The following is a 21,537-nucleotide window of genomic DNA, read 5'->3' on the forward strand; positions in this document are numbered from 1 at the left end:
ATTCCCCGGGCTCCCTTGCCCTCTGAGCCAGTGGGAGGCACCAGTAGGTCAGACCCGGAGGGCAGGAGCAGGGAGAGGTGCCTGGTGTTTGTTCTGTTGACTCCTTTGCAGGCTGGGGTGGTACCAGCTCTGCAGTTGCTGGCTCCAGGGCTCTGTACCTCCCTTGTTAGGCCCTTAACCCTGCCCACAGCTCTGCAAGTCCATCCATTTATTAACCTCTCTTCAGTCACCCATTGGGCATGTGTTGGCAGTTTCCTGCCAGGGTCTCACTAACACAGCTCTGTATTCTTACTTTTCACTCAAGAACAGTGAGGTCCAGGACGCTGGGCAGCGCCCCTGTATAGCTGGCGAGTGGCTGGTCTTGCTCCAGGATTTCTGCTTCTCACTAATTGTGGGGATGCCAGGGAGGGTCACATCTTACTTGCCAGCCACTTCAGGACAGAGGAAGAGCAAGGACCAGGAGTGGGGCCCTTGGTTTCAGGACTCCAGAACCAGGAGGCTTCTTTCTTGAGAGGCCAAAGTTAGAAGAGAAGGGGGATGACGCCTTCTTTCGTGACCACAGGGAATCCCAGCGACAGATTGCCTTATCTGTTCCTTCCCAGCCCAGGCCACGTGTTAGGCTTAGCAGAGCATTGCTGCAGTCTGCTTCCCCTCTAGTCCCTTGCATGTGGTATGTAGTCAGCGATGTCTGAATAAATAGATATGGCACTGATGGCTGGCGAGTGGGGGTGGGGTGGAGACCAACAGAACAAGTTCTGTCTCCTTCAGACTTCCCAAGAGGGTGAGTATGTGAGAGTGTGTGTGAGTGTGTATAAGTGTGTGTGTATATGTAAGTGTGTGTGTGTGTGTGTGTGTGTAAGAGTGTATGAGGGAGAGTGAATGTATGAGGGAGAGTGAAAGCTCCTGGAGCGGGCAGCCCTGGCTGTGGCTAAGCGGTTACTGTGGGCTGGGGTGCCCGCCCAGAGCCACTTATGGCATGGGGAAGGAATTCTCTGGGAACCCCAGCAGGCCTGGGCTGGCACCACACCCACGGCGGGTGACCGGGCTGGGTGGCTGCTGCACTGAGTCAGTCCTGGCCTGACTCCGCCCTGCCTCTCCTGGCTCTGCTGCCATATCGAGTGAGGGGCATGAAAAGGCCTTGAGAACTCCCTGTTGGTTATCTGCCCCAAACTACGAGATGGCACAGCTAGCATGGGGTGGGGAAGGGGAGGAGGTCTCCTCTTCCCAATTCCATTTGGGGAGGGCCAGACAGAGCTTAAAGAATAGCCAGAGCCAAGGTTGAAAACCATGTGAACTCTGTTGACGAGGAGGAACCTGAGACCAGAGAGGCCTGTACTTTGTGCAGCCACATTGGGGAACTGGGAGTACGTCTCCGCAAGGCCGTTGTGGTGGCGATGGGGGTAGTGTAGGATTCAGAGCTGGTAGCCCCTCCCCATACTCCAATTCAGTCTTGTACCGACCCCCACCCCCTCCACACGCACTGTTTTCGTTGGAGTCCAGGGAGAGGGTCTGAGCAGAAATTCCCTTCCTTCCCTCTCCTGCTCCGGCTCAGGTTCGATGGAGAGTGAGCAAGTGGATTTCCTGGAGGTCTTTCTGCTGGTTCTTGGAGCTTGGGGGTGATGCTGTGAACATTTTTATTTCTTTTTGGTTATAGGTATATATCCATATAGTCCAAAATTCAAATGTTTAAATAAGAGATATGGTAAAAAGTAATTACCGGCCCCCAACCCAGCCCCTGCCCCTCTGTTTCCCTTTCTAGAGGCCCCTGTAAGCACTGGCTTCCTGTGAATCCTGAGTTTGAGATTTCGGACCAGAGCTCCCCATTGCTTCTGTTTTCTTGCTAGGAGAGGCTCCCTTGGGAGGTGGGGCTGGTGGGTGCTGGGAGACACCCAGCCAGGAGCTGGGGGCCTAGACCAGGCAGACTACTTGCCATGCAGATGGTGGTAGCCTCTCTCCTGGGCCTGCGCTTGGCCCAAGCTTAACAGTACCCAACTCAAGCCACTCAGGAGAGGTCAGTTTCTCCTTTCCAACTGCTTATAGCATTTCTGAAAGCCCCCCACCTCCCACCTGGGGTACCCCAAGCTGTGACTGTCACAATCTCCATTTATCTCCTGGTATAATTTATACTGGGGATGCCAAAAAAATGTATAGAAGTGGATATTTTGGTCAATGTTGCTCAAGCAGTAGTTCGCCATAATCAGAAGTGTCTGAACGCCAATGGTAACCACTTTGAGCACCTCTTGTAATTGCAGAAATCAAATGTGACTTTATTCATCTTTTGTTATCGGTATATATTGAATATTACAATTTTAATACAGTTTTCCTTTCCTAAAATGTGTATACATTTTTTTTGGCACCCTCTGTATACTTTTCCCACCCTCTTTCTCCTTGACAGTTCAATTCCACTCAGATTTATTAAGGTAGATTTATAACGTGCCCAGCCTGGCCTGAAGACACAAAATGCAGTGCACACAGCCTCCTCCATCCAGGAGCTCATGGTCTACTGGGGAGGCCAAAAAGGAGAGAACATTATAATTCAAGATGGCCCATGTTACATTCTCTGCTAGGGGGCAAATAAGACATTCCACATTAAGAAGCCTGACAGTACCTCGTATTGGTGAGGGGGTCACACTTCTAGTGGCTGGTGAGAGGATGAGTTAGAAAGGCCACTTCGGAGAGTCATTTGTCAATTCTAGAAGTTGACAACGCACCTTCCCGAAGATTCAGCAATTCCACGTTCTAAGTTCTCATTCCAGAGAAGAGTTTTTAAAACTTATTGACAGGTACCCTCAATAAGCATACACTGTGTTCCAGGATACACACATCACCCACAACAGGCCCAACTTTTACCCTAATAGTTACCCTGGTGATATATGATGCACGTTGATATTTTCTAATCAATTCTGAGTTTGAAAAATGCTGATCTTCACCCACTAAATTGATTTCATGACTCATTAATACGCCTCAATCCATAATTTGAACACTGCCCTAGAGACACTGGTGTAGGAACAAAGAGACAAGAACGTTTATCGCAACATTGTTTTGATAGCAAAAGCTAACATAGGGCTTTAATGGTCAGCAACAAAATGGATAAACAAATTGTGACGTGGTCAGGAAGTGGATTATCACACACGGCAGCTCCATGTTTCAAAGGATACACACAGGGTGATACCATTTATATAAAATGTAAAACCCTGCAGAGTATAACATCACTGTTTGTGGATACATCCATATTGTGGTACAAGCATAAAATTAAATGAAATGACACCCAAATCAGGACAGTGGTTGACTCTGGGGGAGGGGATGGGAAATGTCACTGGGAAGGAGTGCATAACGAACTCCAAATGAATTTTTAAGGTTTAGTCTTTAAAAATATATGTATTGAAACCAAATTTTGCAAAACATTGAGATTTGACAAAGCTGGAGGAAAGGTACAAAGCATTCACTATATTTTTAATATATTATTTTTTACTTACTATTACTTCTTAAAGTATTTCGTAAAAATACTTATAAGATTGGTACTCCAGGGCGGCCGGTTGGCTCAATGGTTAGAGCACGGTGCTCATAACACCAAGGTCGCTGGTTCGATTCCCACGTGGGCCAGTGAGCTGCGCCCTCCACAAGTAGATTGAAAACAACGACTTGACTTGGAACTGATGGGTCCTGGAAAAATTGTTCCCCAATATTCCCCAATTAAAAAAAAAAAAAGATTGGTACTCTAGTACCTCAGGGGAGGGGGCTTTATTCTGACCATGGGAAATAAAAGAGTGGAGGGCACAGCACGAGCCCAGGAACAGGGACAAAAGTGGATAAAGTCCTGGGGAAATGAGAATGAACACCCCCAGTCCTTCCCAGCCTGGGCTGCTGTACCGCGGGCTTCATCCACTTCCCTCACATGTCCAGACCGTACTCTCCCCATATAATACATGAGAAAACAGGCTGAGAGAACGGTCCCTGGAAAGTGGCAGGTCTGGGACTCGAACCCAGGCCTATGAGAGCCAGAGCCTGCGCTCTTGAGCAGTTGACTGGGTAAACAATAATATAAACTAAGCTGCTTTAAAATGGAGCAGGAGCTGCCATGACAGAGGAACTGCCTTGCACGTCTTATGCCTCAAACCTTGGAATTTGTTAAAAAACAAGGCAAAACAAGGCCTGGGTCTTAGTAACCTCGTTTCCCAGAGAACTGTTCACAAAGATAACAAGAAAGCAGATATGATGACTACTGGACTGATGAAAACTGAAACTTAAAAACATTATTTAGAATTAGTGTCACTCTGTTAGCTTATCTGAACCAGTAGAAAATGCCTTCCTCCTATTGATGGAATTGTTCCCCTCCCCTTTTTCATGAATAACCATTGCCTTTGTCTCCTAATCAGAACATTATCTGGGCTTCTGCATGAATCAATGCTTCCTGAATAGCTATTCTTTTTGACCTCAAATAAATGCTTGTTACCTCTCACTTTGAAAGGCTTTTTATTTTTAGGTTAACAACAGTATGGTTCCTCCCTGAGGGGCAACCTTTTTTGTCTCCCCCTGGGACAGACCAGGTCCTGGAGTGCTGAGCTAAGGCCTGTAGACTTTATTCCGTGGGTGAGGAGGAGACGCAGGAGGGTTTCAAGCAGGGGAACAGGGAGTGAACTCACTGGAGCTGTAGCGTCTGTTTCTTAAAATTCTTTTTTAACCAACTGAACCTTTCTTTGACCAAACTCTAACTGAGGACCCAGATCTATAAATGCCTTCCAGTGGAGTTGATTTGGTAGAAGCAGACGACCAGGGCCTCAAGCCCAGGGCTTGCTCCTCTAGGAACGCTGCATGGTACATTATGTTCCAGAAAAATACCTAGAAGCAGTGTGCGTGGCGGGAGGCTGGCAGTGGTGTCCTGATGAGGACTTCTCAGTCGGATGGGAGTTATGCTCCCTGCTCTGGGTCCTCCTGGCTGGTGGAGGGACAGAGGCTCAGAGCACTTCCAGGTTGGGGGTGGAGGGAGAAGCGGCAGCATGTGCTTTGGGTGAGCTAGGCCTGACCCCCGTTCTTGGCCGTGACCTTGGCTGGTTATGGGACCATCTTTGAGTCTCAGGAGAGGAAGGACATGGACTTCTGGATGTGGCTGGGGCAAGCAAGGCACGTGTCCTGAGTCTGGCCACTGGAGAGGATATTTCCAGAATGTCCCTCTTCATCCTTGTTGTCTGGGGAAGTGGAACAGACAATTGCGCTGGGGTTGATGGCTTGATCAGAACCTGGTGCCCAGAAGAGGCCTGGCACATAGTAGGCCTTCAATACATGCTTATGGCATGAATGCATATGTTTCTACCTACCAGGAAGTCAGTGGAAGTCGGACTTCTGGGAGCTAGTGAGGCTGTTCCAGGGGCTGGCCCTTTGCAGCAGGGCTCCCGGGGTGGACAGCTGTGGCTCCAGTGCAGTGCAGGGTATTGGAGAGAAGAGTCAGGGGCCGGGCTTTGCGCTGTGGTTGCCATGAACCTGCTGTATGACCTTGAGGTTTGATGTTCCTTCTGTGGGCTTTGGTCATTTCTTTTCCGCAGACTGGTCTGGATGAGGTTTTTCAAACTGCAGTTTACAACCCGTTTGGTACATTTGAAAAAGCAATTTAGTTGGTCACAATCGGTATTAAAAAACAAAACACTGAAATAGAACAGAAAATATCAGAGTGCATCACAGGTCATAAGGGTATGTATTGTTTTGTGAAACTATTGTTTTGTTTATATATAGATGAAGGTGTGGATTGGTCTGATGTAAAGCTTGTTACTGTGGGTCCTGGTGAGAAACTGTGAAACACTGAACTCAGCAATTCTGGAGGTATTCCCCCTCCCACATTCTAGGGGTCTTTGTGAGAAAGCCACACACCCAGGGACTCTTTTCTCCCTCCCCCTGAGTCAGCAGCTGTCTCTTTGCTCTTAGCTGCCTCACCCCTCCCAGGTCTCTTCTTCCTACTTCAGTCTTCCAGTCCCCTCCTCCCTTTCTCCCAGGGACAAACCTCCCCCTTCCCAGGAAGTCGGGGTGGGGGGGTTCGGAAGGAAGTAAATGTGATCGAATGTGGGTGGCAGTGGGCACTTTATGCCAGGAGTTCAAATAAAAGGACTAGGAAGCAAAACACCGGGGAACAGGACAGAAAATAGGCGAGCTGAGGACGTGAGTTTGAGGGCAGGGCTTCGTAAGCTAGACCTTGGCGGCGACAACGCAGCGGGTCACTCCCAAAGGCCGGCACCAGCCTTGTCATTGTTGGCAAGGTGCGCAAGTAACTAGCGAAGGTAGCTTTCGCCCCCGCCCCCTCCTCCCTTTTTAAAAAGAAAGACCGAAAGAGCTAAGAGTTTGGGAGCCAACTCCTGGAGAGGGAGAGGCTGAACTGATTCGGAAGTTGGATCTCTTTGTACACAGGAATGCGGAGAGAAAAAAACAAAACCCACCCCATTGCTTCATTTCCCCTCGAAGTCCGAGCACTTTCTATTGTGCAATGAAAAGGCTTTTCACGTTGAGAAAAATGAATCTCGGTTTGTGCTCCGAAGGAATGAGCGCGCCTGTGGGCGCGAGACGGCGCTCAGCTGGGCGCGGAGACCACGCGGTGGCCAGAGGGCGGCCACGGCCAGGGCGCTACCGGGTCCTCCGCGCGCGGCTCACACCAGCTCCCAGCGATCCGAGGAGTAGATGATCCGGGGCACCCTGAGGGCGTACAGCCCCCACTACGGCTGGGCCTCCCGGGGTGGCGGTTCCCGGGAGCTGGAACTCCGTCCAGGGGAGCCTGTTGGAACCCAGGACTCCTCGGAGTTTCGCAGGGCAGGCGGCTCGCTCCGCGTCCGGGAGGCTGGGCCGGGACGCGCGGGGGGCGCAGGGCGCCGGAGGCGGGCCAGTGCACGTGGGTGCCGGGGGCGGGCCGCGCGGGGTGCGGGGGGGGGGCAGCTGGGGTGTGGCTTCCACGCCTCCCGGGCGGGATTTGCATGTGTATGTGACGGCCCCAGACTTCCTGCTCCTTCTACGCTGCAGGTACGCGCGGGCCGGGTCCGCGGGCGGGCGGCGGGCGCGCCAAGACGTGGCCACCTCCTCACCGCCGGCTCTTGGCCACGCTGCGCCGCCTTCCGCTCCGGTGACCGCTAGCCCGCCCCGGCCGCGGCGTGCGCCCTGCTTCGAGGTGAGGACGCTCCCCACTCCGGCCCCTCGGTCATCTCCGTGCTTCGAACCGAGCCCAGCCGTGCACCCCTGGGTGCCCCCACCGCCCCGGCTCCCCGAGTGCCGCAGCCATGAGCGAGATGTCCAGCTTTCTTCACATCGGAGACATCGTCTCCTTGTACGCCGAGGGCTCCGTCAATGGCTTCATCAGCACTTTGGGGTGAGTGAGCCGAGTTCGAGGGGGGCGCAGACGGGGAGGGGGCTCGGTGGGCCCTGGTGCTAGTTGCGTGCATCCAGCCGGCCGCCCCCGACAGAGGACCCGGACGTCCCCAGCTTCCAGGAGCGGGGGGAACGATTCCCCTCCTGCTTTTAGAGAAAGGAAGTTAGATGTTTGCCCAGGTAGGAGTCGATGCTCCGCGGGAGTTGGCAGGAGGCGCCCTCCTCTGCGAAGTCTCCACCCTGGTGCGCTCGCCCGCCTTTCTTCAGACGGGGCGGAGAGACTTCCTCTGCAGGTGGTCCCGGGGCGGGGGCAGGTGGGTGCCTGGGGCCTGACTCGGAGAAAGGCATCCGGGCTGGACGTGACCAGCTCTGGGGCTGAGGCAGACTGTGGGGGCGGGGGGGGGGGGAGGCGGGGAGGTAGGGCAGCCTGGAGCCCAGAATCCTCTGTTTAGGCACCTGGCATACCTTTGAGAGGTTGCACCTTTTCCTCGTAGCTCTCTCCTGCCCTGCCCCCTGTAGTAGGAGTGTCTCCTCTTCCAGGCGTCCCAGGTCCTGGCCGGCTGCCCCCCTTCTCCCCGCCTCTCCCTGTCAATTTCCTGCGCAGCTCATCTGGCGCCCCTGGGTCCCTGGTCCCAGAATCTCTGGAGCACTTTACAAACATTAATTAATTCTGGCCGCCACCCCCCAAGGTCTGGGTTGGATAAACAGGGAATCAATTCAAGTCGTGGGAGAGGGCCAGGCCAGAAGCCGAGAGAGGGCAGGAGAGGAATTAGGCAGAGGGAATGGGTTCTCCTCAGAGGAGCAGTTGGATGAGCTGAGGGTAGGGATAGAGTGCTTTCTCCATCTCCCCAGCCAGGCCCAAGGGCAGGGCCTGCTACCTTCATCCCATTTTCAGTCTGGAGACCTGTGTTAAGTTGTCTCATCCTCCCCACCACCCGCAGCTGCCCTTTAGGATGAATCCACTCTCCTCTGCTGACTACTTCTCTGGACAGCAGCCAGCCACCAGGTGCCTCCCTGGGGCTTTGGAGGACAGCCCCAGCACCCTCAGCCCAGGGTTGACTCTGTACCTGGCCTGTCTAAGCCTGAGCTGGGAGGTGGGAGACACCTGGCTCCTTGGGTGTCTCCCAGGGTTGCTGGGAGTTTAGCTTTCGTTGGGCAGCAAAGGGAATCCAACAGGACTGTGGGGGCTGGAGGCTGGCTCTGCTGTCCGGACTCTAGGAATCCCAGCAGACCCACTCTCCTTACTTCGCAGCACCCTCCAGGCCTCTCATCCCCTCCCCCACTAGACCTGACTTCTCTTGCTCAGTTCCCCTGAGGATGGGGGGGGGGAGGCACATGTGGGCATGCCCCCTGCCCTAGCAATGACCAGGGCCCTAGCTACCCCTCAGCTCAGGGCCTGCACCTAGTAGGTACACAGAAAACACCTGTAGTAATGCTGAGGGGAGGAGGAGAGAATGTAAGGGCTGTGGGGGACGTGGGGCGAATGGTGGAAGCCCCTGTCCTCGTGTCTGAACAGCACTGGAGGCTTTTGAGAAATCACATTCTTCTTGTTGCTTTGTGCCTGGCTCAGGGCTGGGCACACAGTAGGTGGTTTTAAGCACCTGTGATGTGAGATCCAGCTGAATCAGGGGCAACAGTCTTCCTCGACCCTCCCCACAGGCCTCATCCCTCCAAGGATTCTCTCTGTTGCTTCCTAACATAGCTCTCTCCTGCCTTGGCCCTTCCTGCCCCAGAAAATTGCTTCTTCCAGTGCACTTTGAGCCTGGGGCAGGACCAGGTGACCTCTGAGAGGCCCCCTACTCCAGGGTGCTGGTACTCTGTGTAAACACCCCCTACAGCTCCTGACTTTCCACTGATGGATGCCCACCCTCTCAGCCTGGCATTCTAACACCAGCATGTGCGGCCCCAATTTAATTTTCAGGATTTTTTCACCTCCCCTCACACCCCCGCCCCCCTACGTGCACCACACTGCTCCCAGTTCCTGGAACCTACCCCACATGCTCACAGTCTCTTTACCTTTGCTCCTGTGTTGCCTGCCCTTCAGCAGGTTTCCACCTAGGTAAATCGGACCCACCCTCTAAGACCTAGCAAAGTGGCCTCTTTTGAGAGCTCCCACCCTCCACCCAACCCAGCAGAATTAACCCTTTTCCCTCTGTGCTTTTCACTGCCGTATACAAACTCTTCTCTGGTGTTAATTGTGTTGTTTTACAATTAGTTGGAAGTTTTTCTGTAGGGCACATTGCCAGGATTAAGTGATTAATTACACCATTCATCCACTCAGCATGTCCAACTGGGGACTAGGTGGCGAATAAGGGAGCTGTGCGTCCTAACTTCTCAGAACTTAGAGTCAGTGATAGCTCCTCAGAGTCTAGTCCTCGGTCCAGCGTCAGCGTCACCGAAAGCTTGTTAGAAAAACAGAATCTCACACTCCTGCCTGTCTTGCTGAATCAGAATCTGCATGCTGACCCCAGGGGATCTGGTGCCTTAGAGGGCGAGATGCTCTAAGTGATTCTCTGCTCCATCCTCGCCAGGACCTCTCTGCCTCCATCTTCAACTCTGGCCCCCTTTGCCTCTACCTGGCTGTTGGTGCCCGTGTCTGTGAACCCTGGAGGCTGATTTGACTGAGTTCCCAGGCTAGCCCAACGCGCGGTGTCCAAGAGGTGCCCAGTAAGAGCTGGATGAAATGAATGTGTTGGAGACGGGGGCAGTCTTGGAGGGCAGAGGGGTTGGTTCCGCTGGGAGGTGGGAAGGGGGGGCCAGTGGTGGAGGAGGGAGTCTAGGGCAGCCTTCGGATCCCAGCCAGGCTCTGCAGGGCCAAGTGGAGGAGGCCAATTAGAGCTGCCTGGATAATTAGAGCTCTGGGTGAAGATTGTACATTAACTCCCGATTGGAAGGACGGGAGGGGTCTGGGGAGTGGATGCCGGAGCAGTTCGAGACCTTGGCTGGAAAAGCAAAGCAGGCCCACTCCTGTTCTTGGCAGGAGAGCGTGGCCAGGCCCCTGCCTCGTCCCTCTCCCCTGGTGGGAGGCAGCAGAAGCCAGGGCTGGAGCACCTGATGGGGCCAGCCAAAGGTGGAGGATTTAATGTGGCTCCGGGCCAGTGGCTGCCGGAACTAGCCCTGAGTGTGCAATGTGGGCCCCTCCAACTCTCACATCCAATCCCATGAAGACCTCTTTGGGTGCCCAGAGGGGGTGGCCTCGTACCACAGGATGTAAGGTGGGGAGTGCAGGTGAACTGCTCTTGAAACTGACCTCACAACATTTGTCACGGTGCCTCTGCCACCCACACCTGGGCCTCGGAGCACCATTTGGCGGCTCTCGGGGCCTCCGGACCAGTATCACCCAGGGCTGGGTGATCACAGGGAGGAGGGTTATGAGGGCCCCCCTTTGGGGCTCCCTGTCCATCTTGCACCCTGAGCCACTTCCCCAGGAGGGTGGGCACTGGAGGTCAGCACCTAGAAAATGTGGAAGGCAGAGTTCTTTGGAAAAGACAGTGATGCTGGGAAGAATAGAAGGCAGCAGGCAACGAGAAAGACCACGTAGGACATGGACTGACTCCATAAGAGCTACGGGTGTGAGTCTGCAGGAGCTGAGGGGCTGTTGAAGACAGGACAGTGTGGACATCACTCATTCGTCGGGTTTCCAGGGGTCAGAGCTGACTCAGTGGCACATAACAAATGTGGACGGTCAGGGGCATGGCTCTCCTGCTTTGTCACTAACTCACTGGGTGATTTTGGCAAGGCCCTGCTTTCTCAGCGTGTGTTTCCTTCAGCTTGGAATCCTCTAAGGTCCATCTGAGAATCCCCTGGGGTTACTTAAAAAAAATTCAGCTCCCAATTCCCTCCTCAGACCAGCTGTATCAACATTTCTAGGACTGGGGTGTGAGGTTTGGATTGTTTAAAAGCTCCCCAGGTGATTTTAATGGGTGCCTGGGGCTGGGATCCCTGATCTGAGGGCCCCCAGCTGACAGGCTATGAGGAAGCCTACCTGTTGGGTTTGCCAGCCCTTTGGTCCAGAGGGCCCATCTCAGCCTTCGTCAGGCTTCATTAAATCATCCAACAAACATTTATCGAGCACTTACTATGTGTCACTGTTCTAGTCAATGAAGAATCAGTAGTGATTGAGACAGAGTTCCAGCCTGGTCTAGTCTGCACAGTGAGGAGCTGTCAGAGAGAGATAGTCTGTCAGGGCCCTTTGAGCCTTAAGTCTCTGTGACACATGTAATTCCAGGAGGGGGCACTCGTGCAGACCGCATTCCCCCAGAGCAGATTTCAGACCTGCCCTTTGGCTTTCACTTAATTGTGATTTCACCGGAATGAAATGTTGGACTCCCCCTGTCCTGTGCCCCAAGGCAGGGTCTTGGCCTCCGCTGAGCCAATCCTTGCAACTCGTGTTTGGAAAATACATACTTTTTTTCTGATTAAAATACAGTATCTGCTCGATGGAGTAAACCTGGAAAACTCAAATAAAAATTGTCTGCAACACCACTGTGACTTATATTCACATCCTGTATGTGGACCTTCTAGACCTTTTACTTAACAAATAAACGTTTACAAAATGATATGAAATTGCACATAGGGCTTTGCACCTTGCCTTTTTTTGGGGATACGTTAAGCTGTCTTTTCCCATGCCAGCACACCACTGATAGGGCTGCATAGCATCCCCTGCTATGATGTAGCTGAATTTATTTAAGCAACTCTAGTATTGGGCATTCAGGCTGTTTTTAAATTTTTGCCATTACAGACAATCCACACTAAACACCCTAGTCTGTACATGCCCGAGCACTTGTCCAGTTATCCTCTTAGGATAAATTCCCAGAAGTGGAATTCTGAGATCAAAGGGAAGGAAGGCACACCTTTTATCTCACAGGCTCTCTCTAATTCTGCTTGTTTCTCTGGCGGTGGAGGTGGTGGAAACAGGGACCCTGTGCCTCGGGGTATGGCCCAGTTTATGTGACAAGTTTGAGAGTGTTATGCTAGGGGGTAGGGGGAGTAAGACCAGCCTCTGTCCTGGAGGTTGGATGTGGTGGCCGTCGTGGGGAGGGGAAGTGGAGAGAGGCCTTGTGCGGATAGGGTCAGCCCCTAGATTCCTCCCCGGGATTCCAGGGGCCAGGCTATACACAACGCCTCCCTCCGCCTAAAGAATCCGCTGCAGCCACTTACTCTCACTCTGCCCTGCCCTACATTCCTGACCCCACATCCCCTCCCCGCTTGGCCCAGTGGGGCCATGGGGTGGGTGGGGCCCTGTCTGGGGTTGGGGGTGGGGTGATGTGCTGGATTTTAGGGTGGGGCCATACCAGCTTTCTGCTCTCAGCTTAGGGGGAGGTTTCTGGGTTTCGATTACTCCTGAGCACACCCCTGGAGTCCCTGCTGTCCAGCCCCAGGCCTGCTCTCCCTCTTTCAGCCCATGTTGAGCTGGGAGGCTCTTCCCTGGAAGTGGGGACTGTGAGAGAGGAGGGAAGGAGGCCTGGGGGGAGGGGCGGAGAGCAGAGCCCAAGTCTGCACTAAGTTCATTCCATGTGAGCCCTGAGCCCCCAAGTGTGTCACGCTGGTCATGCCAGGAGTGGCAGTGGTACCCAGCATTTGTACCTGCAGTGAGGACCCCTGGCTTAGTGAAGCTAAATGACTTGCTGGTGTCACATAGCAGAGATCATCGGAGTAGAGGCTGCAGGGCCTTTCACACCAGGGCTGTGGGGGCAGAAATGAGGCTGGGCCTTGACAACCGTGAGCCCAGGATGTGGGATGGGGCTGGGCGAGGACGAATGGTAGAGGGGTTTCCACTTGGACAGGCAAGCTGGAGGGACACCTGGCAGGAGACTGAGTGGGGAGAATGATCACAGTGGTGTGTGAAGGTGTGTAAAGTATTTTGGCTGGCAGGTGGGCAGAGCCAGGAGAGGCAGGCCTCATAAATCTCAGCCTGGGGGCAGCTGCAGGTGCTCTGGGAGACACCTGTGTACATTTGGTTGGCAAATCACTCAGCCAGCCATCACCCCTTCCTCCAGTCTGCAGGAGAGCCGTCTTCTCTAGGGTGAGTCTAGACATGGGTGATACAGGTCATAGGAAGGACAATTAAGTCTGGACCTCAGAGACACTGCTGCTGATGGCAATGGGTAGATTTTATAGAGCTTTTACAGTTAGCGCTGGCCTTACCTACGCTGTCACTTTGGCCCGTCACCACCAGCCTGATGGGTGAATATAATTCAGGAAAAGTAGAGAGAACTGTTTAAAACACCCATATGCTCATGTCTTAGATTTAATAATTGTCCACATTTTGCCGTATTTGCTACATCTCTTTTTTGCTGAAGCGTTTTACGGTAAATTACATACATTGCATGTTTTTACCTCTAAATACTCGTTATACATCTCTAAGACATAAGGATATGCTCCTGTGTAGCCATAATACTGGTAGCACACCAGCTAATACTTTCGTAACAGCACCCACTGCCCAGTCCTTAGTCAGATGTGCCCCATTGTCCTCAGTCTATCTTTGACCACTGGTTTCTTTAATTCAGGATCCAATCAAGGTCCACATGTTACAGTTAATTCTTATGCTTCTTAATTAAATCTCCTTTAATCTAAAACAGTGCTCTGCCCCCGCCTCTTTCTTTCCCACCATGATACTGAGTTCCTGAGACGGGTTAGTTTTTCTGTAGACTCTCACTTGCTGGCTTCGTGAGGGCTGCGCTTGCTGCTGTTGCCCAGAGAGCTGCACGGAGGCTGGGAGCTGGGCTGGCTGGATGTCAGGGCCTGTCCTGCTGCAGCCCCTGTCGCCTCAGTGACCATGTCAAGTAGGACAGGCTGAGAGCCCAGTGCCGGGTTGTGGAGGCCAGGAGAAAAGCGTGGGCCCTGCAAAGCCAAGGCCAAGGTGTAAGGCGAGGGCTGGCTGGGCAGCCCCTGGTCGGACTCCTCTGTCTCAGCTTTCCCTCTTATCTCTCCTGCTCCCTCCCTCTTCTCCTTGGCCTAACATATGTCTTCCCGTGTTCCCAGCAGCCCTATTGAGACCCTAGGACTTACCAGAGCCCAGCCAGTCCTGAGAGTCAGAAATTCAGTGACCTGGAGGTTTGCACACGGGCCAGGGATTTTTATTTCTATTGGGCTAAGTTCAGTCATTGTTGCCACCTCCATTCCTCGCTGGTGAGACCCTTGGGGGTCTCTGAGCGGGTGGCTTACTGTCTTTTCTAGGCTTAAGCTGTCTGAAGGGATGAGGCATGCTTGGTTTGAAATTCCATATACTGTGTGTTCCCTTGGGTAGCACAAGGTGGATCCTTGGTAAAGAAAGATAGTAGAGGTTAAGTAAATGGATTTTTGTGCAGGGCTGCTGAAGTGAATTTCTTTTCTGTGATGAGCCAGGGATCCCAGCCAGTGAACTTGGGTTCCTCTCCCAATAGACCTCTCTACTGCTATCTAGTGGGTGTGACTTTGGGTATCTGGAGAAGAGCACTCTAAGGCCCCCCCATCCACCACCAGCCAATCCCTGTGTTCTGGCAGTGCCTGCATAGGGCGCCGTCTTCCTTGGCTTTATCCTAGAGCTGTGGGGTGGTGGGCAGTGCCCTGGGCTGGGAGTCAGGAGACCTGGGGTCTGGAGCTGGCTGCTCCTAACTTGTGTGACCGGCTCTGCTCATTTCCCCGCTCCATGCCTCAGTTTCTGAGCTGGATTGGGGAGGGGCTGTCTAGGGTCCCTCCGGCATTTGCCCAGTCGTGATTTCTTCATCCGGAGCTGTTCCGATGGAGGCGTGGCAGGTGCAAGCTCTGATTCTGGCCTGTCTGCGAGTTTCCCACCCCACTCCTAGCTCCCTCCTTCCTCCTCCTTATCTAATCTTTCCAGACAGCACTGACCCGCCCATTGCCTTCTCCATGGCTCCCACCTGGATCTCAAAGTCCAGCCTGGGCAGAATGGAGCCACCCAGGTCCCTGTATGCATCTGACCTTCTCTCTCCTTCAGACCGAAGTCTTGGGTGCCGACCCGAAGGGCGTTTCAGGGACAGTGCCCTCCACACCCTTCTAGAGCAGTTGTCAACCAGTTCCTCTGAGGGTCCTGCAAGGGGGCGGGAATTCAAGGGTGTAGGCCATGGCTGCTGTCCTCAGAGTACCGGGTACCGGCATGGTGGGCAAGATCTTCTGTGGTGGGGACCACACCCAATGCATAATCTGCTCTGAGTGAGGTTTTATTGAGTGGATGGTGGCCTGGGTTGTATATGTGACCTGGGTACCTTCTACTCTGTGAACCTCATACTGGACTGTGGTAAGAATGGCATGAGGTATTGGATGTAAAAACGATGTATAAATTAGAATGTGTTCTACACGTTGGAGGGTCAGTTTTTCTAATGCAATCCAGGCTGGGGTGCCACCTGCCTTTAGATGAGGGGTGATGCCTGTGGTGGGAATGGGCCGGGAACTCTGCAAGAGTTTAAGCGCCGCCTTCCAGAAGGTGGGACTCGGTGGGGTTTCGGGGTGTGCAAGATGCAAAGGTGAGATGGTGAGCTTGGTGGGCTGGCAGGACCTTGGGTGGAGGCGGAGGAGCTCAGGAAACGGGAGAGTGAAGCGATGCAGCCACCTGCCCCTGGAGAGCTCGGGTCCGGTTACAGGGAGCCAGGTGCGTTACCTGAAGCCCAGCACCTGTGCCACGCTAGTTTAATAAACAGGTGCCCCCAAGAGGAAGGGAGGTGGGCTTGGGTGCCACCGGGTGGGGAGGGGGAGGGGTCCTCCGGGGCAGCCCTCCTCCGGGGCAGCCCTCCGTGGACGGCCGAACCCCAGAGGGGAGGAAGTGCAAGTGCGTGCGCAGGTGGCAGGTCGCCCACCCCGCCCCCGGGCGCCTCTGGCGGTGTCCCAGCGTCTCCAGCATCCCGAGCTCGACTTGCTGTCAGAGGCAGGCCAGGGCGACGGCTGCACGTGGGGCGGGCGAGTTTCGCTCTGTTGTAGGGGGCGGGGCCCAGTGGCCCTAGTGCATCGTCTGGGGGCGCACTCCGGGGTCTGCCGGGAACACAAGTTCGGGCCTGAACCTCCGAGGCCCCTCCTCCCTCAAAACTTACCCATCAGGTGTCCCGGCCTCGGGCCTCCCTCTGGCCTCAGGTTCCCCTGCAGCCCATCTGATAAGGGCTTGCCTGCTTACCTGTTAATGGCTTCGTGCTGCACCCTTCCCACCCTCTCCACCCTCCCCCGCCTGATAACACCTTCTTGGGATGCTTCAGTCCTAATGCATGTGTACGGAGGAATGAAGAGGCTTTGCGGGGCGCTTGGGGACATCTGGGACTCCAAACATACTGCAGATGGCCTTTGCCTACAGGCTAAGGTGGGGGGCTGCCCTAACAACCAAGTGTGAAATAAAAAGACCTAAGGCGCCACCCCTGGAGCTTCTTGGGGAGGGATACAAGGTGTAGCCTAGAGTTCCCAGGCCATGTTGATTCTGCTAGTTGGGGACCCATGTGTGGACTATAGGGGTGTGGAATGTCAGAGCTGGAAGGAACCCCTGAAAGTCCCATCTACTGACCTTGCTTTCCTGGGGAACCTCCCTGCCTTTCTTATCCTCCCACATGGCTTGCTTCTGTGTTCTGGTTCCTTACACAGACCGTTCCTGTCCCCTCCTGGCTGTGGGTCTGGGCTGTTTCCTTCTCACCCCTGTTTGAAGTCCTCCTGGAGGCCATGCTCCCCTCCTGACCAATCCTGCCGCTTCTCGAAATGCCTTCAGTTTATGCTCCCAAAATGTTTTCTGGATCCCTGGACGCTGGGGAGGGGCTTAGCTGGAGACATCAGGGCTTCAGAAGCTGTGCCGGAGGGGGTGAGGACAGACGGACAGCCGCGTCATGGCCAGGTGGATTTGTGCTAGGGCATTAGGGAAAGCATGCCCGGCACCTGAGTTTGCATGACAAGGTGTTCGCAGGGGAAGTGTGGAGGGGCCTGGGGTGAGGATGGGTTTCTCCTCTGACGGGAGTCTGTGAAGAGGGCCTTTACAAAGTCTTGTGCACTGGTCAAGATAGGGGCGGTGGGGGGGCTGCCCAGCCTCTCCTCAGCTGTACCAACTTCCATGCTGCCCTCTGGCTGCCCAGCACCCCTGGCAGTGCCAGGTCCCAGGCCTGGGCCGACACTTTCTCCCCTCCCCCACCAAAAGTTACCCTCCCCTTAGGGCTCTGCTAAGAGACAACCAGCTAATCTGATTCACTAATGTCTTACAGGAAATGCTATGAATCATTCAAGGCTCTGCATAGCTCCTGCCTCTTCTTTCACACCTTCTCTGATTGGCGAAGCTCTGACCTCTCCCTTCCCTGAATTCAGACGAAATCCACAGCTGGTATCACCAGTTGGCATCAATGCATATTCCTTATATCATTAACTCTTCTGAGTATGTGACTGGTCTTCCCAATGAGATTTTAAACTCCCTGAGGCAGGGACCTTATCTTTTGCTTCTTACTATGTACTTCCCTCAGCACCTGGTAAAATGTATTAATCCACTCAGTATGTCTTCCTGTGTGCGTGCTCTGTACACGGCAGTGGTCTACATGTTGGATACAGCAGGCGGCAGGACAGACGAGCTCCTTGTCCTCATGGAGCTTCCGTCCAAAAGAAATTAGTGAAATATACAGCAGGCTCTGGAGAACAGTGAGGCAGGGAGGTGGATAAGGAGGTGGGAAAGAGCAGTTTACAGTTTTAAAAAGGATGGGGGAGGGAGGGTGTCCAGGGGAATGGGCCATTGGAACCAGAATCTGAAGGTGAGGGAGGGAGCCAAGAGGGTACCTAGGGGCAGAGGGTTTCAGGCAGAGGGAAGAAGCAGTGCCAGCTGTCCTGGAAGGTTTCAGGGGCCTGGAGGAGGGCTGTGGCTGAGCAGAGTGGACTCCGGCAAGGGGACGAGATGAGGTTGGAGAGGTGAGGGTTGGATTATGTGGGGTCTTTCAGGCCATTGTGAGTTCTTGGCTTTTACTCTGAGACGAGCGGTTCTAGGGTTCTGAGCAGAGGACTGCCCTGACTTGACTCACCTTTTAAAGAGATCGCTCTGTTGCTGTGTGGGGAGCAGGCTGTAGGGGGAAGGCTGAGGGGGGGTCATCAGGAACCAATGAGGAGGCAGTTACTGAAATCCAGGTGAGAACTGGTGGGGGCCTGTACTGGGTGGTTGGTGGCAGTGATGAGAAGAGGGCGGATTCTGCACGTGTCTTGAAGATAGAGCCCACAGGGTTTCCTGACAGAGTAGGTGTGAGAGGTGAGTGGAAGGAGCCAAGGATTGGCCCAGGGTCTTTGGTCCGAGCAATTGGAAGGATGGGGTTGCCATCAAATGGGGAGGACTTCAGGAGGGGCACGTTAGGTGGGAGACCAGGAGCTCGGTTGTGAGCTACAGGTTGCGATGCCTGTGGACGTCTAAGTGGAGATGTGGAGTAGGCAGTGAGATCTCTGAGTCTGGCGTTTGGGGGAGCGGAATGGCACGGGGTGTGGGAGTCATCGGGGAGTGTATGGAAGTGGTGCTTTGAACCCATGAGTCTGGCTGAAATGAGCAAGGGCGTGAGTGCAGATGGAGAAGGGGAGAGGGCCAAGGACAGAGCCAGTGCTGGAGGCCGGGACAGGGAAGGAGACCGAGAGTGTCCTCGCAGAGCAAGCCGCCCTGTCCCCTCCAGGCCACTCTGATGCTGCATAGCCTGGCTTCAACGCCCAGCTCTGCTGTTTGCTCGTTGTCTCTGAGATTGTTTGACCTCTCCCTACTCTGGTTTCTCGGTCTGCGACGTGGATATAATAACAAAGTAGATTTAGAAAATTAAACAACATATGAAAATATTAGAAACAAAATACTGCTTGCTATTGTTATTACTATGGGCCGCATTGTGTCAAGGACTGGTGATGCCAAGGGGAAAAACACAGGGTCCTACCTTCAAGGAACTCCTCGTCAACACGGGAAGTGGTCACAGTAGAAAGAGATGGCAGCAGGTGAGGCCAGGGCCAGGTGCTGTGGGAACACAGCGGGGTGGGGGCAGAGGATGGGGAGGCACTGGGCAAGGAAGGCTTCACGCAGTAGGAGAGAGGGGCTGAGGCTGGAAGAATGAACGGAGGTCTGGGGCTTGGAGGGGAGCCAGGGTGGGCTGAGTATGAAGAGCATTGCAGGCTGCCAGGACCATTTCTGTAGAGGTGAGAGCTCCAGGGACCGTGGGCTCAACTGGAGGTCTAGCATGGCTAGGGCAAGGATGCTGTGAGGCTAGAGGGGGGAATGGGTGGAGGTCAGATTAGCCAGCCCAAGGAGGGGAGGAGCAGAAGGAGGCTTTAGAATTAGCTCTGTGACTGCAGGCAAAGTGTTCAACTTTCAAACCCAGTTTTCTCCTTTGTAAAATGGTGCTAATGACTAGCCCCTTGTGGGGAAGTTGGTGAGAATTCAGGGGTAACAGTTGTGAAGTGCTGAGATAGAGCTGGCCTCTGAAATGATGAGTTATCATTACTTTATTCTAGAGGCATAGAATGAATGGATGGATGGGTAGGTGGGTGGCTGGCTGGATGGATGGGTGGGTGTCCTCCAGATATTCAAGATTAATCCCAGTAAGGGGAGAATTTCAGGCCCAAGGTGGTCAAAGAGAAGGGTGTGAAATGGGGGCTCACTGAGTTTGGGAAGGTGCTACAAGGTTTATTGACCTGTCTTTGAGACCCAAAGGCTTGTCCCCCTAGTTTGGTGTCTCCTAAGCTACTCTCATCTGTCCATCTGCCCCCAGTCTCTCTCTGCCTGTTTCTTATCCTATTTGTCTTTCTGCCTCTATTTGTCTTTTCCATCTCTTTCTGTCTCTCCCTCCCTATGCTCTAACTCTCTCTCTCTCTCGCTCTTTGTTTCTCTTTCTGACTTGGTCTTTGTCTCTCTTGGTCCCTTTCTCTCTCCATCCTCCATCACCCACTGCCCTTTTAGGTCTGCGCAGTAGGGTCTCAGGGTTATGACAGGAGTTATATCTATAGTGTGTGTGACAGCCCAGACTGGCAGCAGACCCCCACAGGACAGCTCTAGCTCCAGCCAGGGGACTGGGGAGGGCTGGATGTGTCTCTCTGCTTTTCCTGGGGGCTCCCCACCCCCACCCCAAGAGATCTTGCCTTTTAACCGTGGTGCCAGGAAAGGGAGTGACGATGGTGAGGGGTTTGTCAGTGATGGAGAGGTTACTTTGGTGGCCTCCCTGGTGCCCTGGGATCCCCTGCCCTGAGGGAGGGATGCTGTGAGGAGATGGGGCTCTTCTCTCCCGCTGACCGAGCTACCTTGTCCCCCAGGCTGGTGGATGACCGCTGTGTGGTGGAGCCTGCAGCTGGGGACCTGGACAACCCCCCTAAGAAGTTCCGAGGTAAGACCTCCCCTCCCACAGCAAACTCCCCCCCCCCCCCCTCCAGCTGCTGAGTCTTGGACCTGGGACTGAACTCATTGAACCGCATTGAGCCCTCACGGGCTGGTCAGGCAGGGCTGCCTGCAGCCTTCACACTGCTGTCTGGACCCCTCCCATCCACTTGCACTGGCACCATCTTGGCACTGATGGCGTCTCCCTTCATTTCTTTGGGGCCACGCCCCACATCTCAGGGGCACACCCATTTCTTGCCAGGGACCCATTCTCCCTGGAACTCCCCACCAGCCACAAGGCTTTCTTTGTCCGTAGAACTGGGCGTTTTCTGAGGGAACAGGGGAGGAAAAGAGAATTCCCTCAGGCATTAGGAGGCCCAGGGTGAGAGCTCTTCTCTGTGCCGCTGTCTCATCTGTGTGGTGAGAGGAGTGGACCTGATGGTCTCTGGGTCCCTTCTCCTGACCCCAGGTGTGTCCTCAGCCCCATGTGGTGTGGATGATCCTGCCCCAGGGGGCTGTGGAGCCCAGACCTGGCTCTGCTGAGTGACCCCGGGCACATGCCTGTCTTCTCGGGCCTCTGTGCGCTCTGTGGTCAGCGGGAGGGTCCTTGTGAGGATTAAAAGGTATCCTGCTGTCACTGTGCCCAGCCAGGGTAAGGTGTTACTGTGATTACTGAGGAGGCTGAGAGTCGCACAGACGATCCTGGGCGTGGTGGGCATGGTGGGAGCAGGCAGGGACATGCCAGCCACCCAGCCACCTTGCCTGCCCACGAGGCTGCTCCTCTGAGGAGAGATTAGCTGGAATTGTCCTCGGCAGGGTGCTGGGAGGGGAGCAGGATTGGAGATAATCCTGTGGCCTCCTTGGCTGTCTGTCTGTTGTGGGCCTTGCCCATCCATTGCAGTGTGGAGAAGATGGGGGTTCCTCCCAGC

At 54.2% G+C, this 21,537-nt stretch overlaps 1 protein-coding gene across 1 annotated transcript in view; it reads left to right on the top strand.

Moving 5' to 3' along the window:
• The first annotated feature begins 6,913 nt into the window (after positions 1–6,913).
• The window catches only part of ITPR3 (inositol 1,4,5-trisphosphate receptor type 3), a 62,964-nt gene continuing 48,340 nt past the window's right edge, over positions 6,914–21,537 (top strand). The window contains exons 1-2 of the mRNA XM_074332805.1: positions 6,914–7,339; positions 20,548–20,618. Of these exons, the coding sequence (XP_074188906.1) occupies positions 7,251–7,339; positions 20,548–20,618 (160 nt within the window). The 5' untranslated portion in view covers positions 6,914–7,250. The remainder of the gene's footprint in view (positions 7,340–20,547; positions 20,619–21,537) is intronic.

This window comes from Rhinolophus sinicus, linkage group LG05 (assembly GCF_036562045.2).
Source record: "Rhinolophus sinicus isolate RSC01 linkage group LG05, ASM3656204v1, whole genome shotgun sequence".
Classification (NCBI taxonomy): domain Eukaryota; kingdom Metazoa; phylum Chordata; class Mammalia; order Chiroptera; family Rhinolophidae; genus Rhinolophus; species Rhinolophus sinicus.